A 16,823-nucleotide genomic window follows, 5' to 3' on the forward strand; every position below is an offset into this window, starting at 1 on the left:
GCCAACATTTGAGACAATTGTATCTGTCATGGTTCGAGAGTACGTTGCGATATGCAATAATTCATTATGGTGGGGCTTACCCTACGGTATTGCGTTCTGTAATAATGTGTCAAAGACAGGCCTTGAGGATAATTTTTGGAATCTTCCGTCGGGAAAGAATGAGTTATATATTTAATGAATACAAATATTTTACATTTTTTCAGATCCACAAGTTTTGTTGTTTGCAATATGTGCACACACATTTTAATAACTATCCCTTAAGACAATATCAAAGATCAACTAGAGCTGCACAGTATATTACGCTGCAGGTTAAAAGATGGAACAAAGAAACTAGTAAACACCAGTTCTGTTACTTAGGTCCAAAACTGTATAATGCAGTTGTAGAACATTTTGGCAATGAAATAGTATTTGTAGGTAAACCTAAATTCAAAATGAAAATAATCCAATATACAACAGACTGGCAGACTTAATATTAACCACAATCTGTTGTACTGTAAGTTTTCTATGTTAACTGTTTCATCAGTTATCATTTTATAGTATTGTATATGTTATATCGCTGTAGTCTATTTGTTGTCATAACTTTATAGTTTATGTCCTGTTGTTCATTATATGGTCTATCTGTTGTTATAACTTTATAGTTTATGTCCTGTTATTCATTATGTAGTCTATCTGTTGTTATCACTTTATAGTTTATGTCTTGTTATTCTTTATATAGTCTATCTGTTGTTATCACTTTATAGTATATGTCTTGTTATATTGTTATATTACATTTCCTTGTTATTTATTACATAGTCTAACTGATTTTATTACTATAGCTTACGTCCCTGTTATCACATTATAGAATATATCCCTGTTAATTAATATACAGTCTACAGATTGTGTTTTATAAAAATTATTTTTAAGAGAGTGTGGAGCATACTCCTAGTGCATGGTCTAGAACAAGATGTTGGCGCGGTTATGGGGGTATAAATTATATAACCTATAAATAATTGTTTAATTTTATATTGTTGTATATTGTTAAATTTTATTTCCTTGTTATTTAGTATTATTTAGTACTATTTAACTTTATAGGCAAAAATGTTCTATAGCACGTTGTTGGTGTCAGTTTGAAGTTGTGTGTTTATTTATGATTGTTGTATAGGGTGATATTTGTATGTTGGTTGTGTTGTTGAGTTTTGGCATATTTGTAAAATTTTAAATTTCTAGTAGTAATCTAAATACGATACAAATAGCTAGCTGCCACGAGGACGAAATAGATATAGTATTTGTATATTCATATTGCCCTAACCCTCGCACGCCCTTTTGGGTGCTTGGGTGTAGGAAACATTGTCAGATTTGTAATTTTTTGAATAAAAGATTTTTGACTTTGACTTTTGACTTTGACACACACACACACACACACACACACGCACGCACGCACGCACGCACGCCCGCACACGCACGCGCACGCGCACGCGCACGCGCACGCACACGCACACACACACACACACACACACACACACACACACACACACACACACACACACACACACCTTTAACCTTTTAGAGGCAGTGTTGGAGTAAGAATTTAATTACTAGTGCAAAAAAGTAATCGGCTAATACTAAGGTTAACAGCTAGCTAAGACATGAGATACTGTACATTATATAGATAACTATAAAGAGTACATCTTTACACTTAATTTTTAAGGTATGGTAAATATAAATACGGTTCACCTTAATTAGTTGAAGAAGCAAAATGTTTTGTAACTACCTTAGTAGAATAAAACAGTAATTTAATTAAATCCTTTTAAAATTGAGTTTATTGTAAATATACAATATTTGATATAAAAAGTATATACAACTCTTTGTATGTTTTAGCTCAGATAAAATGTTTATTAACAATCACATTTAAACGTTATATTTAAAATGTCATTTTAAACGTTTGGATCACTTAGCAAGGTACAACCTTTAGATGAATTTAACTACTACTTCAGGAAACTAGTCAACAATAGCCTATTTACTGTCCCACTTTACTACAAAAATTAATAAACAAATAAATTCATATTTAAGCACATTTTAGTAACTACAACGCGAGAGCATTTAAGTAGTACAAGTAGTACATCTACATGTCAAAAATTCATAATCATTGTTCATACTCAAGAATGTTTTATCGGCTTAAATTATTATTTACATCAATATTTATTACTGAGTTTTAGATTTACAAAAATAATAATATGTAGTCTTAAATTAAATGAAGTGTCATTGGTCTAACTGTTAAATAAAGTGAATATTACTTAAAACAGTTATTTAATAGCAGCAATATTTTTATACAAATATTAAGTAGGGATTTGTTAAGGCAGAAAAGTACAAACAATTTAACAGTCCACTCAGAATGAAATGTATAGATGTGGACAATTTCGGCAATTTTATTATCAGGCAAAAACAACCAATAAAAGAATTTCCGATTGCAGAGCGGTCTAATATGTCGGACAAGGGATCTGAGTTAAATATAGTGCAGGTTCAAATTTTATTTATCAGTACCATAGACCTAGTACAGTTTAGACTCTGTCCCTTATTCTGTTTAATATGGTCCTCTCACAGGTTATTGGCCATAAGGACGGACACAATAAGACTTAAAATGAGATCAGCACCTAACTATAAAGTAATAAAAACGGCTGAAGCTTAGAACGTGAAATTTTTACGAAATTTACATGAGTTACATGTGGAGAGTGTGATATGTTTGTCATTCATTATGACTTAAGAAAATTATATATTTTAAATAAAATATAATTAAGAACATGGCGTGTTTTAATATTATTTAAGGGACTAAAATTGTAATAAATAAAAATTATCATATTAAATCCTTGTTTCCGGTTTTTTTTTATTTAACGACAACTACTGTTCTTAAAGGTTTTAGCATTACTCGTTGAATTCCAAGATAGTAACTGTACGAATTTTTAAGAAGATTACATTCGTATACCACTAGCAATGCCAATTAACAAGATAGCTGTTATTTCTAATTGATTTTAACCATAAAAATACGCCAAAAGTGTTGATTACTTAATTAACATTTGCTGGATGTCGACTAGTCGTGTTAATTGTGAAACATTTTTAACGCATACTACACAGATCAAGTATCTCGTATAATGGTACGTATTTTGACTTACGATATTCACATACAATTTTCTATCTTGTAGAAAGTTTCATGATTTGGTAACGCGTTATGTTTTGTAGGAATAAACTTCATTTGTGTACCTACTTATAAAAAAATTTGACAAACTGTTTACTTTTATACTAAACAGTTTTATTTAACTACACAAAAAGATATAAAAGTACCATTCGGCTGTATTAGTTACCTGAATTGTTTACTGGGATTGTTTTTATATCGTGCAACAATTAAACACTTTTACATTGCTTAGTTATTATTGCTTTACTAAATCAAATCTCTGTAACACAATTATGAGTAGTGCGGTTTTGAAGTATTATTTTGGTTCTGCTATTGACGTCTTCAACTTAAGTGGACTCGAAGGGAGCAGCATTACTTCGGAAATTTGCCATAGTTTAATGGTACAGGAAATAAGAGACTTAAGAAACTTTCTCCTTCGCTTTACGATTAGTTTAACAGGTATTAATTCACAAAACAAAATTTTATTTTAAATAGTTTATTAAGACTGTACCCATATCAGTAATAAAGAGTCAGATATCTTAAACAAGGTGGAAATAAGAAATATAATATTTAATACAAGAGGGGGATTTTAGGTTTGCGCCTGGGTGGTCGTGTCCATGACGTGACAATCACAGATCCGGAGCCCGAATTGTAATTCGGTCCGCTTGGAGGTCCCTTACACGAACAGCCGGACATGATCCTCACACAGCCCTCTCTGCAGCCTAAACGTCTTCCAACGTAATTCGGATCCAAGAAAGAGTAGTCATAAGTTGGGCCCCTTAACAAATAAAATCTATTAAATCATACCTCATTCACGGTAATGTTTTTTTAACAAGCGGTTTTGTGACTAATACAAATTGTTACTACCGCAACCACTACCAGTTATCTCATTACCTTTGTTGTTTAATACTTAAAAAAAATGTAAAATGCTGTAACGAGTTCAATTTAATTTTGTCAGATTTTTAATACTTCACGTGCAACCTTTATTTACAACTCTATGGGCGTTACGTGTATACCAAAGCATCTAATGCAACCAGGAAATTATAAACTTGAAAGGAAATCATAAACTTAATTATTAGCCCCCACATTTAAATATAATATTACTATCACGTATTATGAATGCACAAATGCTATGTACTTATAAAATACTAAAATTAGTAAAGGATTTAAAAATAAATGCCCTGCAAAATCCAGATTAAAATATCAAAAAGCAGCTATTCCTTACAACTAATAGGTCTCTATAACAAGTTTGTAAGCGAAAATTTATTATATACTATGATCATCCTGTTTTAATGACAATTTGTTTTAAATTTTATACTGCAGTAAAGTGTGTTTAAATAAACACGAGTATAGTATGAAAATATATAAATATATCATCGAGTTATTACTTTATAGAAGGACTACTATATATTATATATTAACTATATATTATAAAGGTATATAGTAAATATTTATCTTATTAAACACTTACATACTCTTGGTCTATAAGTTTAAGGTGTTGTTAATAATTTGAAACTGTTTATTTTGGTTTATTTTGTTACTGCTGTATAATCGTATAACTTATATCTTTCGTTTACTTACATATGAAACTGAACTAGTGATTACATTCCTCAGTAATACGTTTAATTATATTTAGTAAAATTATTTTAATTAGTTGAATATGATTGTTTTATTTCATTAATGCAAAAAGGAGGAAATTTAAAAACCCATAGAGTAGAATGAAAAATGTAGAAAAGGCCCTGGCAACCAAATGTTAGTATTTTTAGGTGACAGTGTGCAGCGCTTCTTTTATTTTATTCCATCTGTTACCTAATCTAACAACACGTCCTTGCTAGTAAACATGCATTGGGCAACACTGGTATAATCATCCTTTTTAGATTATAGACATATTATTTCGCCCAGGAGTATAACCAGGACAGTGTTGATAACTTTATAAGACATGTTGTAAACGAAATACAAGTTGTTTCTAAGCTCTTGACTGAAGTTCTATAATATTGTTCCTATATTATCAAATTGAGATTGAAAATACACTAAAATATTTGTCCATGTAGTTTTGTCAACCCATTGTGTTTTTATTTGAACTTTTAAATAGATTTCGAAACATATGCTTTCCATTGCGATCAGGATGCAATCTTTGAAATATATATTTTTATTAAAATTAATCACAATGTATATTTATTTCACTTGAGGTATCAATCAGGCTCTTCTTATTTTAAGTCTAAAGTTACCAAAACATCTGATTTGAAACATCAACTGCGGGCATTTTTTTTATTTTCTAGAGTAGTGATTTTAGACTAGTAATTGTCACCACTGTCATCTTCCCTTTACAAAAGCAGTATTAAAATATGATTTTTATGAGACTTGCATTTATAAATACTTTTTCAAACACAATTTATTTTAGCCAAACCTAGAACTCTTCTCATGTTCCTGATATACGAGTACACATGCAATACTTTAGGTTTTTAATGACTTTCTTCACACTAGGTAAAATTAATTTTCTAAATTTACTGTAATAACGCATACTATTATTTTACTTATATAACTGTGTTTTATAAGCAAACATCCATCAGTGCGTTGTCCTATTTACGTCCATAGTTATTAATGGTAATTGAAAATGTTTCAACGGTTGTTGTTTAGGTAAATGGTAAAATCAAGGAAGCAGTCGGTTTCCAAACCCTGAACCATTTTCCCGAAGACTATCTTAAGGTAATTTTGAAGTGAAGCTATAATTTACACGTATTATGGTGTATATTGGACAGCTAAAAATATTTTCATGGTACAAAGGATGTGTATTAATATTCCAATCTAATCTTACAACTATGTAGTATTTTAATCTGGTAAGTGCAAGTAGAAAATTCTAAGTTGGAACTATATGCACGTGTGATACCAATAATCATTAGTAATATATATATATATATATATATATATATATATAATATAATTTTACTTCCAGGTTCTTTACAGCCTGATTGCTGAGAACCTCTGATCTCTAAGTGCACAGTGCCCCATCTTCAGAGCAACCCAGACATACAACGTATAACTACTGTTATATTGTAGTCGATTAGTCAGAAGTTGCTGTTTTAAATTAGATAATGTGCAAATCTGTGAGGTTCTAGGAGCGGTTTTGGACCTTTAACAAGGCCAAAAGGCTCTTGACGCGGGAAGGTTTAGTACCCCAAAGCAAAGTGGCCGAAACCTCCCATAGACCGATGTCCATTTCACGAGCCTGGAACTTCACGAAGTTATGGACCTTTTAGAGGCTGAAAGCCTAGTTGTGATATAATTTGAGTACCCTAAACCTCAAATTCTTAAATATGACATATATCATAGACTAAATTAAAGTTTTTGTAACAAAAGACTTACACATAAACATAATATCCCCATCGTCCATCTACTCCTGTAAATTAAAGACAATTAAATTAGTAATAAAAATGCTTTAACATCCAAGTTTTATTCTGATAAGTTAGAAACTTTCACATTTATTTTGATGAAATGTGGTATAATATATCATAAATGCACATATAATCTGTCAATTCATAGTCAAATATGGAAGCGATATAAAACAATGAATCGATAATCATTCTACAAAATATAATCAACGATATAAATATATTTGATTAGACAATTAATGCAATTAATGTGCAAGGATTCTCTTCGTTTTTATATTTGGTTCTAATTATGTATTGTGTTCAAAAGATTGATATAGAAAAATTACATTTTTACTCCCAATTCACATAGTTTGAATATTATACGAGTAATTCTGTTTGAGATTTACTATATAATAGTACGAAATTATTGCTATTTAAATCAGTTCTACAAGTTGTGTGACTGAAAATCTTTGTCAAATGATATATCAATTTTTATCGCAAAGATCGTAGGTTCCAAGACTCACTACCTATAATCTTGTCACAATCATTTCTTTCATCTGAATACAACCTTAACCAACTTATACATAGGCTTTGTTATTCCAGAAGAATGTTATACTCATAAAAGCGTCTTAAAAGATGAACTTTCTTAGAGGAGTTTTAGATTGAGAAATTTGTCAATGCATGTGTTGTTGTAGGTGCAGTAGCATGTTTTTAATAAAAACGTATAGTCTGATTGATACAATGTCATCACCAAACTACCACCCGGTTGGTTGGTTGATCTGGTGGAGGTAAAGCACCTTATTTTATCTTAAAAATGTTTAATATTTTAAATTAGTACTTAATATATTTAAAAAAAATTGAAGAATAATTGAGAATCGGTATAATTAGATAAAAACTTGGGGTCTCACAATTAAAGTAAACTCTTTCTTAAAGTATTCATTTTTGAAAGCACAGTCTTGCTTCATTGCAAATAAATTTTGACACTGCAGATTAAAGACATTAAGTTTTTCTTCTATGTAAAGGTGATGGCTGGACTTATAACTATGTTAAATGTTACATCTACATTACAAATAAATCAGTTTTTAAAGTTGAATTATTTTCTTTTTGTATCATAATTTACTTATGAGCTTTGAAATAACATTGCTACAATAAAAATTTTTCTCCCCAAAATATTTTACACTTGGCAGAACCACTGCAGGACACAAGCTCGTACAGCTACTATTATAAATATACTATTTTTAATGGCAACTTGAAAAATTATTAGTTTTATATTATTAATGCGTATGATTAAAATTTCGACTATGTTAAATGTTACATCTACATTACAAATAAATCAGTTTTTAAAGTTGAATTGTTTTCTTTTTGTATCATAATTTACTTATGAGCTTTGAAATAACATTGCTACAATAAAAATTTTTCTCCCCAAAATTTTTTACACTTGGCAGAACCACTGCAGGACACAAGCTCGTACAGCTACTATTATAAATATACTATTTTTAATGGCAACTTGAAAAATTATTAGTTTTATATTATTAATGCGTATGATTAAAATTTCGACAGCAATTTACTACTGTTTTAAACAGTTATAAGGTTTTAGTTACAAATATCAAAATTTAGGATTGCCTCTGACCTGGTCCATAGTACACCTGTGAAGATGCGTAGCAAATTACCAGCACTAGCAATAACAAACCTTTCAGAATCCCCATGTTGAATGAAGAAGTTTGTGGAAACCGTCACTATATACGCTCCCTGTTTTCTCTTCGATCACGTACGAATATGAGTCATTCGTTAAAATAATCGAATCAGTTTGGAGAAAATAAATTCACAAATTGGACTGAATCCATACTGAGTAAACAAAAGAGTTTATAGGCTCTTGACAACCTACCAATCAGTCTTATTAAAACGAACAATGGAAAATTTTCAGATTCAATTGCCTTGTTAACACTGTGGTGATTTTAAATGGTATACTATAAAACAAGATGTGACTTCTCTGATATGACGGTTGGTTCATTAGACATGTATATTATGTAACAAATTAACATAATGAGGATATCTCTAAAGAGTAATCTCCAACTATGAATGAATATAGTTTATGGTGTAATTATCCAATTTTTTTTGAAGAATAAACTTATTGTATTATATGGTAACATTTTTTGTAGGTTAGAATATAAAACGAGTCTTTGGGACGCGTTTGAAAATTTTAACACATAAATATATTAAGTATATTTTTGCAGGTTTTGACTCCGCTACCATGTCAAAATTCTTATATGCAGTATTATTGTTCGGGCGAATGTTTTAAGCAACAGTGATGGTTTGAACAGGTTTTCTAACCGCGTTTTCTTTCAAACTGTGTCTGTAATTTGCTAAAGGTGGGCAGGTAAAATCTGAATGTGAGGCTCGATTCTAGAATTCTTAGTGAGGTTGACCACGATAGTCAAGTTTTAGATAACGGATTAGAAACGTGATGCCAGTACCTCCGTAAAATACATTAAGGGGGGGGGGAGGCATGCTGACCTACATCTCTCTGGAGGTCAGTTACAAAGATTCCAACTCTTCTTTCACACTAGTTTATCTGTTTTAATATGATGAGAGAATGGTAGGCCCTCAATTCCCATATTTCTAGATGCTTAAAGCTTCGGTTATTTGAGATCTAATACAGACTAGAGTGCTCTTTGTAGTACCGATTCTAACTTACCGCCTAACAGAATACAGAAGCTTCATAGAACAATCAGTGACCATGTAACTGACAACGAGTTAGTATAACTGCCTCCCCTCACGAACCGAATCATAATAGGTTGAAAATATTAATTTGAAATACCACAAATAACGCTTCCTTGAAATAAACATTTATCACAATTTTACAGATGATTCTTAAAAGTAAACTATAACTATTATTTTGTACTCAACATTCTTAAAGTGTATTTTGGGGATTCAAAGGCGTGGCAGTATAATAAACTGCTTTAATTGGGGATGTTCTCTGATAATGTTACGTCATGTCCGAGGACGGAACTAGGAGTCCCATCACCGAGCCGCAATAACAGAGCCGGAACCGTGGGGCCTACACCCGGATATGTCAGGTAAGCAGTGGTCAGTGGTGATGACCTCTCAATCTCTTTGACCTCCTCCTCCACAGACTGCTACGGTGCGGGCGGGCGCACAGTGGATGTTTGTTTTGTGCAAAAATTTCGTTCATATTAATTTTCATTTTACTATGTCTGGAAAAAATGTCTTCATAATCTTTCTGCCCGCACGACATGACAAAATCAAATTAAGGTATATAATTTAAATGTAGCATGAACCTTTATTTTATGTATCATTGTGGATTTGATCACAACAAGGGAGGTGGCTGAGCGTCAACAAAGCCTAACTTTTCGCAGGATATATCAAAAACAGATTGAGCTACTGACTTGAAATATGACATACAGTAAGCAGGCAAAACTTTTCTTTTGTCTGTCTTTTTGTTTTTCTCATGATATCTCGATAACGAAATGACTTGTGGCATTTAAACTTTGTATGAGCCTCCATTTATACTAAGGAAATGTCAAATACTAAAGATTAGTTCGGTTATAGCCCACGTTCGTCTGTGTGATATGGATGAACGTTAGCCAATTTTATCAGGCAAGGGAATATCTGAAATTGATCCATAAACTTTTAATTTTGCAAGATCCTACATCAAAGCTTGTTACGCGACACGTGGTCTGACGTACTGCTGTCCAGTGTTATATTGTGCCTGTAAACGTTTTATTATATTATATGTGTATATGATAAAATAACATTGATTGTATTAATGTTTTAGGAACAATATCTACATTAGTTTCAATCTATTACAATTTCACGCCTTTATATTTTAAAATAGAAGGAACCAACAGCTAATAGAGATTAAATTAAAATATACTGACATGTGACAATATACTGCCACTGCAGAGATATACTTAAAGTTAAGTAAAGTAAACTTTGTAAATGATATTTTCAAATGTTTTGATGATTTAATATTTTGTGGGAAACATCTAAACGCTGCTTCAAGTTCTTTTGCGTAACTTCGAAAAATTTTGGAAAAGATCTCTTTGAGCTGATAGCATTTTCTTATAAGAAAATATATATTCAAATTAGGACATTCGAGTATGAATGGTGAGGCTTATATTGAAAACCCTAACAAAATTGTGACTTTATTTTTAACTTGTAATAATAAATGTCTATCAGTTAGCTCTTGATTGAGTCTTTTACACAGTCTCAGACAATGTAATACAAAGTTCATTACCCATAATCCACAAAATCCTTTTAGCCCTCTATCATGAGACCTCACCTGATTTATGGGGCAATTCTTTTTTTAATTTATTTTAACCCACATACTATACTTCCTTCAAAAGTGATTTTTGGTATGATATGCTTTGATATGTTTTTGTGTTAAAATTGTATTGAAATATGTTTTGTATTCCGTAAAATACTTTGGCAAATTGAACTTTACTATACTGCGAATATATTCTCATAAAACATTGATCTGATAAGCACTCACTGTTAAGTAACAACTCGCATGAAAACACATAGAATAGCAAACTGTGACATGTTTAACTATCACATTAATACAGTAAAAAGTAGAAAATTATGGTATACACTGCTTGGATACAAATATGGACTTAACAGCAGACTTTAACCGTGCGTGGAAATAACTATGGATAACAGTGATAAAAAAACAGTGATGCCAACCGTTACGGTGTATCTAGAATCAGTTATAATCTCTTTATTCTAGAATAACAATTTTTACCATTCAATTGGTTTTTCATCCCCTATAGCCGAAGCGATTTGAAAGGGAAATTTAATAAAAACGTATAAACATAAATTAAAAATATTACTTACAAATACAAGCGGAGCTGAAAGTTTGTTAGTATCTTAAATTTTAACTTCATATTCATTAAATAATTATACATAAAAGGTAATAATGCATTGGGCTATCTTAATGCTACGGGGAGTGGCTGAAGATCAGAAGCCAACTATCCAAAATATTCTTAAAAATTTTTCTCAAGAGACTTTATAATTTTGATTTTCACTATTTGTTGACTTTAAATAAGGTAAATAAAATATTAGTTATAAAATTAGTTCTTGAGTTTGATTTTAACTTTTTATCTGAAGTATTTATAGATTAGAATGATAAACAGTTTATTTTGAATAGATATTTACCGATAATTTATTAAAATTTTAATAGTAGGCAAGCACAATTTGGGCGCAACTTAGGTGATTCAAACAATTTACCATCTCCTTTTTTCAATATACTTAAATATTTTATACACTCAGACAATTTCTATTTGGTGCACGAGGATATAAAAAATTTAGATGTATTTATTTTACCTGAATATTTAAATTATATTGTGCGATATGAAGTTTCTTAGATTAAGACAGTATTTGGAAACAAATAGGTTATGTAATGCATAGCTTGTATCCTAAATAAATATGCATATTGCTACAAAATAGCAATATGATAATATACATTTTTAATAAGACTATCAGATTTAAGAGATTCAAGGAATTCAGTAAATAACAATATAAGCAAGAATTAATTATAGTAAATAGGAGACTATTGTATGATAGTTCTGAGTGATATATCCTAAAGTGATAAGAATGGTAATTAGACATTCGTAGGACCAATAGATGATGAAATGTGGTTAAGACAGTGTAGTATAATGAGTCTCTTTTTTGGTTACTTTGTAACGTATTGCCGGATTAACTGACTGAAGGGGATATTTTAGGGAATATAAAAGTGAATCTGTTGCTTTATATATAATTGTGCTAGTGCGTTCAGCAATAAGTTTTTACGATTCATGGATAAAAATGTTCTGCGAAAGTTGGGATTTTATTGAAAATTTTAATAGATGAAAAATAAAACTGTCAATAGTGTTCGGAAAAGGGGGAAAACTAAGCAAAAATTAAAGGTGGCGATATCTAGGAGCAGAGATCGAGGTGAGGATAAATACCTGAGGGTCAAGTTTACATCACACATATCGTGGGAACAACATAACAAATCTAGAATATCAAATTGAGTTATGAAATCAGTCTAGGAGGGTCTTTTAAAAGACAATAACGCGACTCTGTTAGTAAAATTCACAATTATTAGTGCTGTTGTCGGGTCAGTTATTTTTTTACGGGGTAAAAATATTCGGTGCAAGTTTCAAAGTTCAAAGAATGTTTTGAAAAACAATTTTGTCTTTAACTCATCAAATTGCACGCTTTTCATCGAAACTGGTTTGGAAAGAATTAGACTACTCTACCCTTCAAGGAAACCTAAATAATCTCGGAAGAATCTAGAGTATGACATCGAATCATTTACTTTTTATGCTAGCTAAGGAAATTTTATTTAATATTAAATAAAAGTAAGTGTGAAATGGAGGCAAATATTAATGTTGATACGGCGTGTGTTGAGTGGGGGGCCAACTGACAAGAATGGTTGAGTTGATGCGTACAGACTGGCGAGTGGAACGTTCAGGTCGTGAGTGTCTATCTTCCACTTATTAAACAATCAGATTTCTTGGGCAAATTAAGACTAGGTAGGCTCGGCTTACTTGAATCACGTTGTTCTTTGTGTAACCGGAATGAATATTAAACAGTTATTCACTTTGGAGCTATTTGCCCTATTCTGGTTCGAATTGAAGAGAATGTTTTGGGAGTAGCATAAAGAGTCCGAAATTAAATTAAAACTAATATTATATATTTGAATGTGCTTTCTACTCTCCCTTTTTCGCTTCTTAAACTATTTTTCGCCTTGTAAAACAAATTTGAATTCTAAATGTTATTCGTAATCTTGTAATCGCTCTCATAGGTTGATTTATTTAAATTGGCAGAATGTTGTATACCTTCCCCGTTTTCCGATGTAAGTTAGTAAAACGTGATATGAAAATTTCTTTTCATTAATCAATTTATTAACTTCAAAAATTTTTTTAAGTTGTAACATTTGAATTCATTTCATGGTTGTTTGAATATTGGATCTACCTTTCATGTATCATCGCAGCGTTTGTTTGATTGTTCATTGAAATCTTAATTCAATCAATTATATTATTAAAGTTTAGTTGATTGTCTTCGAAGAGCTGGTATTTGGAGCAGCCTAAGTGACAATCGCATAACAATACGGTTTATTTCTTTTTCCAATTATAAAGAGGGTAATATAAGAAACTACTTATTCTTATTACTGAAGTTTTAAATTTTATCACATTTTTTTAATTTTTAATAAAATTTTAATTGATTGGCATGTGATCCAGTGGCGGGTGAAAGGCAACCACAAAGTCGCGAACTAAGTGTAAACTTTGGCCCTATATGACATAACTGCGCAGGAGCTAAACAGAAGTGTAATTACCATTCATATCACTTCCAGGTATTCCTTTCAAAACTATCATATGAAAGTCTCCCATTAAATATAACAGTTTCTTGCCTTTACTATTAATTACAGAATCCTTTGATTCTCTTAAGTTTGAAAGATTCTGGTTTTAAATTTCAATGACGCCTTCAAATGGAAGTTGTTCTTTATTAGTACGCCATTTAAGTCATCTACAAGCAATAGATAACTTAACATAAGGTAAAATTTATGCTATAATGTGAGAATAACACCATTAGACAAAGTCGTATAGATTAACGAGTGCCGTCGTGAAATTGTCATAACATCTCAATGTAGTTTTGGTTACCAATAATCTTCTTATAATTAACATAAGGTAACACTTAGGCCATAATATGAGATTTTAAATTAATAAAAATCGTACATATTGACTAATAAAAATTGTACGTGCAGACGTGAGAGAGCGATAACTTCCCATTCCAGTTTGTTTTACTAATCCTCCACTTTTAGTTTTCTTAATTTAACATATGGGCCGTATTATGGGATTTTTATTGAAAATAATCTTATACTTTGACTAAAATGGTTTAAGTGCGATCTTCAGATGTGATAACCTCTAGTTCCAGTTTTGGTTACCAGTCCTCCTCTAATAATTTCAATAATGTAGCGTGAAGTCTCTGATATTAAATTTGAAATTGATAAATATTTTATAACTGGTAACATTTAGAGTGACAGAGTGAGATAGTAATAACGTCTTCTTCCAATGTTTGTTACTAGTCTTCCTCTTATAATTTCAATAATGTAGCGTGAAGTCTCTGATATTAAATTTGAAATTGATAAATATTTTATAACTGGTAACATTTAGAGTGACAGAGTGAGATAGTAATAACGTCTTCTTCCAATGTTTGTTACTAGTCTTCCTCTTATAATTTCAATAATGTAGCGTGAAGTCTCTGATATTAAATTTGAAATTGATAAATATTTTATAACTGGTAACATTTAGAGTGACAGAGTGAAATAGTAATAACGTCTTCTTCCAATGTTTGTTACTAGTCTTCCTCTTATAATTTGAATAATGTAGCGTGAAGTCTCTGATATTAAATTTGAAATTGATAAATATTTTATAACTGGTAACATTTAGAGTGACAGAGTGAGATAGTAATAACGTCTTCTTCCAATGTTTGTTACTAGTCTTCCTCTTATAATTTCAATAATGTAGCGTGAAGTCTCTGATATTAAATTTGAAATTGATAAATATTTTATAACTGGTAACATTTAGAGTGACAGAGTGAAATAGTAATAACGTCTTCTTCCAATGTTTGTTACTAGTCTTCCTCTTATAATTTCAATAATGTAGCGTGAAGTCTCTGATATTAAATTTGAAATTGATAAATATTTTATAACTGGTAACATTTAGAGTGACAGAGTGAGATAGTAATAACGTCTTATTCCAATGTTTTTTACTAGTCCTCCTATTATAATTTCATTAATGTAGCGTATAGCTTTTAATATTAAATTTGAAATCGATAAATATTTTATAACTGGTAACATTTAGAGTGACAGAGTGAGATAGTAGTAACGTCTTATTCCAATGTTTTTTACTAGTCCTCCTATTATAATTTCATTAATGTTACATGTAGCTTTTAATATTAAATTTGAAATTGATAAATATTTTATAACTGGTAACATTTAGAGTGACAGAGTGAGATAGTAATAACGTCTTATTCCAATGTTTGTTACCAGTCCTCCTCTAATAATTTCAATAATGTAGCGTGAAGTCTCTGATATTAAATTTGAAATTGATAAATATTTTATAACTGGTAACATTTAGAGTGACAGAGTGAGATAGTAATAACGTCTTATTCCAATGTTTTTTACTAGTCCTCCTATTATAATTTCATTAATGTTACATGTAGCTTTTAATATTTGATTTGAAATAATTAAATATCAAATAACTTGACTGTCAAAGATTTTGAGTGCGAACTTCAAATAGTGAAAACCTCCTATTCCAGTTTTAGTAAATCATACACCTGACTTTTGTTAAGTTAATGATCATTTCGAAGAAATGCCTTGCCTTACTCAGCGACAACGTGCCCCTTTCTAGGAAAACTGTGTTGGAATATCTGTGAGTTCTTTTCGACTCTACTGGATCTGGGACTTGCAGGTTTATTGCGCATCTAATAAGGCGTCCTACCGCTTGGGTCTTGTCAGAAAGCTGTCTAGACCCTTCGTCGACCTTTCCACAGTTTTAGTCTCTACTGTACACTTGTTCGGCCTTACATGGAGTTCTTTATTGTGTGGTTACCCCATCAGCAATACTTTCGTAAGGAGTTCAACAATGTCCAGACACGTTTTCTTCATCTGTTTAACTGCGTCTTGGCTACAGATATTTTGAATTCCCAACTGATATGACGAAGGAAATGCTGCACCTGCAAACTCTGGAGTCTAGGTAGTTTATTCGTGACGTCATGTTTTGGTTTCGTACTTTAAATGCAAAGATTGACTATCCAGCTCTTCTTGAATTATTCAACGTTTAGATCTATAGTGGTAACATTACGTCATGGACTATTTTAACTACTCGTCATAAGTTTGTCCCAAGTTTACAGACAGCCACCTCAGATGGTATTTGTTAGCGGTGTGCCCTATCTGTTATCACTTATTCGTCAAGGTCTGGTTGCATTAGTTAGTTAGCTTGATGTTTCCAGTATGGTCTGTGATTCATGTATACTTATTCAGGTTATCGCTAGATTTTTATATCCTGTTATGTTTATGATATTTATGTTATGTTATTATTCTAATTATATATTAGCTTTAAAATAATTCTAGTTGCATAATCTAGCACGTCCACAGCTTTTTGCCTCTTGAGGTGTGAACTAGTTTGTATAGTTTTTAGTTATATTGATTTTTATATCTTTAGCTTCTTTTGAGCTAGTTGTAATGTTATTTATTTAATACTCAATCCCGTTAGTTAAGTTGCAGCGTGATAATAATTTAGCTC

The 16,823-nt window shown here is 31.0% G+C and overlaps 1 protein-coding gene across 1 annotated transcript; it reads right to left on the reverse strand.

The window, feature by feature from the left end:
• Window positions 1–3,625: 3,625 nt before the first annotated feature.
• On the reverse strand, window positions 3,626–8,219 carry LOC124369392. Its single transcript, XM_046827392.1, has 3 exons — window positions 8,144–8,219; window positions 6,509–6,542; window positions 3,626–3,923 (listed from the first exon to the last, which is right to left on the reverse strand). The coding sequence occupies exons 1-3, from the start codon at window positions 8,217–8,219 to the stop codon at window positions 3,716–3,718; spliced, it is 318 nt and encodes a 105-aa protein (XP_046683348.1). The 3' UTR covers window positions 3,626–3,715.
• Between the last annotated feature and the right edge of the window lie 8,604 nt (window positions 8,220–16,823).

The sequence above is a fragment of the Homalodisca vitripennis genome, chromosome X, assembly GCF_021130785.1.
Source record: "Homalodisca vitripennis isolate AUS2020 chromosome X, UT_GWSS_2.1, whole genome shotgun sequence".
NCBI classification, from domain to species: Eukaryota; Metazoa; Arthropoda; class Insecta; order Hemiptera; family Cicadellidae; genus Homalodisca; species Homalodisca vitripennis.

Bases quoted from the DNA above. Each gene is read 5' to 3' on its own strand.
- LOC124369392 (XM_046827392.1), bottom strand. From the start codon at position 8,219: ATGGGGATTCTGAAAGGTTTGTTATTGCTAGTGCTGGTAATTTGCTAC. The intron at 6,543-8,143 runs GTCAGAGGCAAT...TTTAATTTACAG, and splicing joins ACAGGTGTACTATGGACCAG to GAGTAGATGGACGATGGGGA. The intron at 3,924-6,508 runs GTAAGTCTTTTG...TTATTTGTTAAG, and splicing joins TGGGGATATTATGTTTATGT to GGGCCCAACTTATGACTACT.